Source organism: Diabrotica undecimpunctata, chromosome 7 (genome assembly GCF_040954645.1).
Source record: "Diabrotica undecimpunctata isolate CICGRU chromosome 7, icDiaUnde3, whole genome shotgun sequence".
Taxonomy (NCBI): domain Eukaryota; kingdom Metazoa; phylum Arthropoda; class Insecta; order Coleoptera; family Chrysomelidae; genus Diabrotica; species Diabrotica undecimpunctata.
In genome coordinates, this window is record NC_092809.1 from 82888080 (window position 1) to 82895076 (window position 6997).

The 6997-nt window shown below is 34.3% G+C and overlaps 1 protein-coding gene across 3 annotated transcripts in view; it reads right to left on the minus strand.

The window, feature by feature from the left end:
• The window catches only part of LOC140445539 (cytochrome b5-related protein-like), a 553029-nt gene extending 546722 nt beyond the window's left edge, over nucleotides 1-6307 (minus strand). For 2 of the 3 annotated variants that reach the window (XM_072537636.1, XM_072537637.1), the window contains exon 1: nucleotides 6023-6307. In XM_072537636.1, the coding sequence (XP_072393737.1) occupies nucleotides 6023-6241 (219 nt within the window). In that variant the 5' untranslated portion in view covers nucleotides 6242-6307. The remainder of the gene's footprint in view (nucleotides 1-6022) is intronic. The other variant, XM_072537635.1, reaches the window with a different exon arrangement.
• Between the last annotated feature and the right edge of the window lie 690 nt (nucleotides 6308-6997).

A 6997-nucleotide genomic window follows, 5' to 3' on the forward strand; every position in this document is an offset into this window, starting at 1 on the left:
AGATAAACTGTAATGGCTGATGATCTGTAATCAGTATAATTTACGACCATAAAGATATTTATAAAATTTATTTAAAGCAAACATAATAGCAAGGGCTTCCCTTTCCAAATTACTATACTTTTTTTCTGTACTAGACAGTGTACTTGATACAAACATGACAGGTTTCTCTACATGACCAATTTTATGACTTAAGACACAACCGACACCATAACTACTTGCATCACATGTGACATAAATTGGAAGAGATGGATCATAATGAGGAATAACACTATTAGATGTTAACCACTTTTTACTTTCTCGCCAGTTAATACCTTTAAACAATACCTAACAGAATAAATATTTAAAGCTGATAAAAACTTTTTAAAGTCCTTTATATGAATTACTGTACCACATGCACCTGTATCAATGTCAAATAAAATTGAATTACCTTCAACTTCTACTACTATTTTCTCTGGAGCTGAATTTTCAAGTTCCAATGAAGACAAGAAACCTAGAAATAATGAATTTTCCTCGTCAATTTCATCCTGTATATCATCTTCTTCTAACAAACTAACTTTCGAACGACATACTGCACTTGTATGTCCCACTTTCTTACAACTGAAACATTGCCATGCTTTGGCTGGACATTTTGATGAGTCATGTTTTCTACCACATCTAAAGCATGACTTGGGTTGGACATTACTTCTACCAGTTTGATGGCCATCATCTTTCTTCACTGTAGCTTCCCTCTCTCTGAACATTACTTTATCTAACTTCCCTTCTATTGCCGCTACATTTTCCTGTTCCATCCTTCGAACTTGACCTTCTGTAAGTTCTATTGACAAGGCTATCTCATAAGCTCTTTCAAAGGAAATGTTGTCTTCTGCTAGGAGTTTACGTCTTATTTGGACTGATCGTACACCACATACAAACCTGTCTCTGAGACATTCTTTCAAAAATTGCCCAAATTTACAATATTGAGCAACACTTTTCAGTTTTGACACAAAACTTTTAGTATCCTCCTGAGGCTCTTGATTTGTATTGTAAAATTTATACCTTTCAGCGATAACTAACCGCTTTGGACTATAATGTTCAATCAGAACTCTTTTTAACTCCTCAAATGTTTTTGAACTTGGTACCTCTGGTGCTAATAAGTCTTTTAAGACACTGTAAGTCTCTCCGCCAATTAAAGAAATCAATAATGGAACTTCCTTGTCTTTTTCCACTACATTACATATAAACAACTGCTCAAGTCTCTCTATATAAGAGGTGATATCACTTTTCGCAGGATTGAACTGCTCAATGTATCCAATTAACGACATTTTTCGACTTTTGCGTGGATTTTTTCTGTGACTCGTCGCCAAATATGTTATGTATGTAATGAGGCACCGACTATTGTACAAAACTATTTATTAAAAGATACAGTGGTTACAAACATACATTATGGATGGATCCGTAGACCCACGGCGTTCCATCACCTAACCTCACTATCGACCCCTAGTCTTTTCCACAGTGTCTCTTATTCCGCTGCCGGACTCATATATAACAGGCATAATATGGTGCTTGTATTTATTTACCGGTTTTAGGTGGAACTGGAACTGTTTCCTGCAACCTTATCACTACAAAAAAACCATTTCCCTACTCAGGCTTGAATTGTTAGAGACTGGTTGCTGTCTACCCTGATTTCAAAGGTACCAAAGATTTCTTCCATAGTGTTAGTTAGGTTGTGGACAGACTCCCAAATTGTACTCGCATGGATTAATTCCCACCCTTGTTGGTCGATCTTCGTAGAAAATCATATAACTCAAATACATGAGTTAACGCAAACTTATTTATGGAATCACATAAAGTCTAAAGAAAGGTCTAAAGATAACCCAGTAGATATTTTGTCTCACGGTACCACACCTGCCCTGCTGATAGAGAGTACATTATGGTGGAATGGGCCCATTTTTTAATGAACACAATCACGAGTAACTAATTCGAAGCCAACTATATATACATTTTGTAAACTCTCATCTTTCACTCGGTTACAAAGAGTAATTGCATATTGCAATCGGTATATTTACAACCTTAAGAATATTGAAAACAAAAGAAATTATGTACTTTCGGCTACCAAACTGATAGAAGCTGAGCAGAGAATAGTTAAAATGGTTTAACTAACGTTATTTTAATCAGAAGTTAAAGACTTAAAGCATCAGAAAACCCTCAAAATACGTCAATCTTAAAATCAAATCCATTTATAGACACATCTGATTTAATAAGAGTTGGTGTAAGACTTCACAATGTAAATGTTTCATATAATAAAAAAATTCCACTTCTTTTTCTTACAAAATACCAGGTAGTTAGATCGTTGCCTGAGAGAAATCAAGAGGATCATACACAAATGTAAGAACTGTTAGTATAGATTTAACACAAGGACAGCTCATCAAATAATGACCGATCCAATCAAAGAACGGTTTCAGATTTCTCGACCATTCACAAATATCGGCATCGACTACGCGGGATTATTTCAAATAAAATCTTTAAGACTGCGACGTGCACCCATTTGTAAGGCTTATATAGTAGTATTTATATACCTCGTTACTAAGTCAGTCCATATAGAGCTAGTATCCAGTCTCAGCACTGAAGTATTCCTACTAACGTTGAAAAGATTCATTTCACGCAGAAGTATCACTAAAACAGTTTATTCGGACAATACGTCCAAATTTCTTGGAGCTCGTAATCAGTTGAAAAAGCGTTACGACTTTTTTTATAGAAGCGGATGTCTACCTACCCTAAAAGAATTCGCAGCCTTAACATTAATTGAGTAAAAGTTTAATTTTAAAAGTTTAATTGTACAAACAGTTTTAAATTCAAGAACCTTCTGTCCATTGTCCAGGCAGTCCAAATGATTTCTCGTTTCTAACCTCCGCTCATTTTCTGATCGGAAGCAGCATGACTTCATATCCAGAGAAAAATATCTCGACAAGATTTGAAAATCACTGTGGCAGAAATTTAGCAAAACTCAGTAGCAATTCTGGAAATGTTCAAAGTCCAAAATAAGTCCCAATGGTTTCTGCCCCAAGAAAACATTAAAGTTAATAATCGTGTACTCCTAATCGATGATAACGCTCCCCCTCTAAAGCGGCCATTGTTAAGAGTAATTGAAACATTACCAGGTAAAGACGGCAGGGTTCAAAGGTTCAAACTGTAAAATTAAGAACTAAAGACGAACATTCATAAGATCTATTGTTAAAGTGTCTCGTTTACCTCAGACTGATTTAGATATAGTGTGTCAATCTTAAAACGATGTTCTATATCTCACGAACAAAAACTGATACTAAAAAATGCTTGAAACCGTTTCTAGGATAGTAATGGGAAACTACAATGACATGAAAGAGAACTTACCCCCATCAACCCCTAGGCCCCGCCCACCACAACCAAAAAAGTTTAAATTGCAAACGCCTACTTGTGATACATCATTGAAAAGACTATAAAAAATGCTATCGAATGGGATAAATAATAATTATTTAGGGTAAAGCAATAATTGCGAAACTTTGACTTAAATCGAAAATTTAATGAGGTTTTTGTTGAACTACAAATTTGTTAAAAATGTCAATTAAGTAAAGGTTCAAAGTGGGTTCTGTTGTTTCGTAAATAATAATACAGCCTATTTTCAACTTCTATACGAACTTTGGCAAATATTGTTCTAGTAATAGCGCGACATGCTTGCGTAATTCTTTCTCGTAATTTCCCAAGTGACGCAGGTTGAGTTTTATAAACAACTAACTTAAGGTAACCCTATAGAAAAAAGTCAGGTGGCGGTAGATCTGGTGACCTCGGTGGCCATGTAATGAAAGTGCAACAAATCTTTGTCTAGAGCTAGGTGATCGTCCCATTGGTTCTCTAATTCATGTACATTTAAAGGTTCAATGGTGTTTTCCAGCATATCGAGATAAATGTCGCCACTTAAACTACCTGGTATGAACAAGGGGCCAATTATAGCATCGCCTAATATTCCTGCCCAAACATTTAGTTTTTCAGAATATTGAGTGTGACCTTCTCTGAATCCATGCGGGTTCATATCACTCCAGTACCAACATCATTAGTAATTTCCAAATTATCGATTTGAGTCATCCGAAAAATTCCAATAGCAAACGCAAGATAAAAAATAACCTTTCCCATCGACCATAAACCTACAGGTAATTTTACCAATGAAAGGAGAGTTGAAGATTGCGAAATGTAAACAGATCCTTCATATACGTGGAGGGTCAAGAGAGCGAGTTGACATCAGTTCGAATCGATCGTTGGGTGAGCCCGAAGCTCCTGTTCGCGCTAGCGGCACTTCAGAAAGTTTAACCCAGTCGTAATATAAATTTTTTACTTAACTCGTAATCGTCAATCGCACCACCGACAAGTTCTCTAGTATTTTTGACCCATATAATCAAGACGACTAAATATCGCAAATCAGCTGTCGTAACCAAGTTATCGGCGTTCAAAATATGTAGTTGTAATTGTTTAAATAGACTTTAAAACGATATTTGCGAACCTTTTTCGAAATTTGTCCCAGATTGCTGGGTGGTCCTTCAAAAAAGTATAGAAAAGTGAACCTATTTCCCTAAGGACAAAACTTGTTCCCCAAGGGAAAAACCAGCGACCTATGACCGGTGCGTGAAACAAAGGCATCAGAATGAGGTGTAGCGGATTGCTGCTTTTTTTAGGATTGCTGCTTTTTTTAGGATTATAACTGGGTGCCGTACGGTCATATATGATCATCTATTCGGTATCCCTAATTTCATTTAAGGTGTTAGTATGTCCAAATCTATTCAGTACATTGCTCAGGTTTTCTCGCATTCTATAATATTTAAAATTCTCGAGTCTGTCCTTATAATTATATGTAAAGTAACGGGATACAGCAACGCCTCCTTTAGTTACCGTTTAGTTTAGTTTAATTTCAGAATCCTGTGATTCTGAAACAAGTCTTTGAATCTTGCTTAGTTTAGGAATAATACCTGTTTGCTGCCCCTTCGTCCCCATACCACTGACGTATATGTAATTATTGATTTTAATTACTTGTTATACATCTGACACAGAGAGAACAAAAAGAATGCTAAAAACAGCAGAGATGAAAACGCTTAGAAAAATCGATAGTGAGACACAATGGGACAAGAGCTAGAAGTACAGATATACGACGGTATACAGACTTATGTAAAGTGAAGAATATCAAGAAGGGGGTAATAAAGAGAAGAGTAGAATGGAAAGATCATATCAGCTAAATGACAATAAATAGAGTAGTAAAGACGGCGAGAGACGGTTTGTCAATATGAAAACAAGCAGGGGGACGACCACGAAAACGAACGACAATTTACTGGAGGCACTTTAAAAACAGACAGAGGCATGTCTATACCAAAAGAAGAAAAATAATAAAATAAAAAATAAAAATTTATTATAACATGTCTGACTTTAAACTACACAATTTTCCATGAGTGCGTCTGGCTACCATTAACATAGTTACCGCTCCCTTGGCTCGCCGTTCTATTTGCTGATTCCACGTAACTCTCGAGTCTTATATTACCGAAGATATTTTACTTCACTCACCAAACTTAAATCCGTAACATTTAGGCTTAAAAGACCCAATCAGCCAATTTTTTAGCCAATTTAACTGAAACTACTTTTACATAAAAATCGTTTAAGCGTGTTTTCTTGACCATAAAATTTTTGGCAGAAGTTGCGAGAGAAGATAAATCAACGAGATGAAGATTTCATCTTCATCTCGTTGATTTAAAATTTTCGTGAATCTAAAAATTTATAAATGATCTTAACCTTTAAATGTTTATATTTGGCGGTAGGTGGTTATAGTGGGTGGTCACTGCTTCGCCGCTAATTATAAACATTTACAGGCTAAGATCATTCATAATTTTATTTTACAATTTTTTGAAAAGGATTTCCGGATTGGAAATCGAAATATCAGAACAAAAGTAAAATGTAATTCTCATTGCAATCAATTGTGGTCTAATCCCATATAAGATAACAATCTATATAGAAGGATATGTATGTATATTACCTTTGTTAGTACAAGCCAGTCGGAACCTCCCGGATGTTTGTTAACAAATTTAGTTAAATCATAGATATTATCATGTATTCTCCATAATCCTTCAGCTCCATCATCTATTTGTTTCTCTTTAATCCACATATATGTCGTCACAACTCCACCCTTACCTCTAGATGGTATTGGTTTTATTCCTAATGATGATTTTGGAACAAAAGCCTTATTTGCCAACATGTTTTTGTCTTCTGATAGTAAAATAAGTTTAAGGCACCACAAGTTCTTAAGTGTTACTGATAAGACAGTATTTAACCCTTACTCTTAATCAAAAACAAAAACAAATATAAGTTAAAAATATCAGCATTGACGTAGTTATTACTATCAGTGTTTACAATTGTAATAATAAAAATAGTATTGTTTAATTTTGGTAAATGTTTATTTTCTAAATAATTTAATATTTAAATTAATTAATTAAAAATCAATTTTCTATGGCAAAGGAGAAACTGCGTTAATTTGACTATAACGAATAAAAAAGTGTATATAAATCAGAAAATAAAGAATGAGATATAAGGTTTAATCCCTGATAATATGATAACGTACACGAAATGTGCAGAATATTTTAAATCGAAATAAATACTTATTTATTACACTATATTAACCCATAAACACTTATTACCGAAAGAGCTACCACCAGAATGCTTATACCGTAGATGCCAAAAAAACAGTCCAGCACATATTTACAGAATGTCCACTTTACTCGTATGAACGAAGCATCAACAACATTTTGTGAAGAATCAAGTTAGCTTAAAAATATATTAAACTGTAACTTATCCAATACAATTAAAAATTTTAAGAACATTTACTTATTTCATAAAATGTAATAATTTCTTTAAATGATAAATTTTTATTTTAACTTTATATTTAAATATTGTTCTGAAGCTATTTTCTTAAGGCATCTTAATCCAATTACTATTTTCGGTGGGAATAAAACCC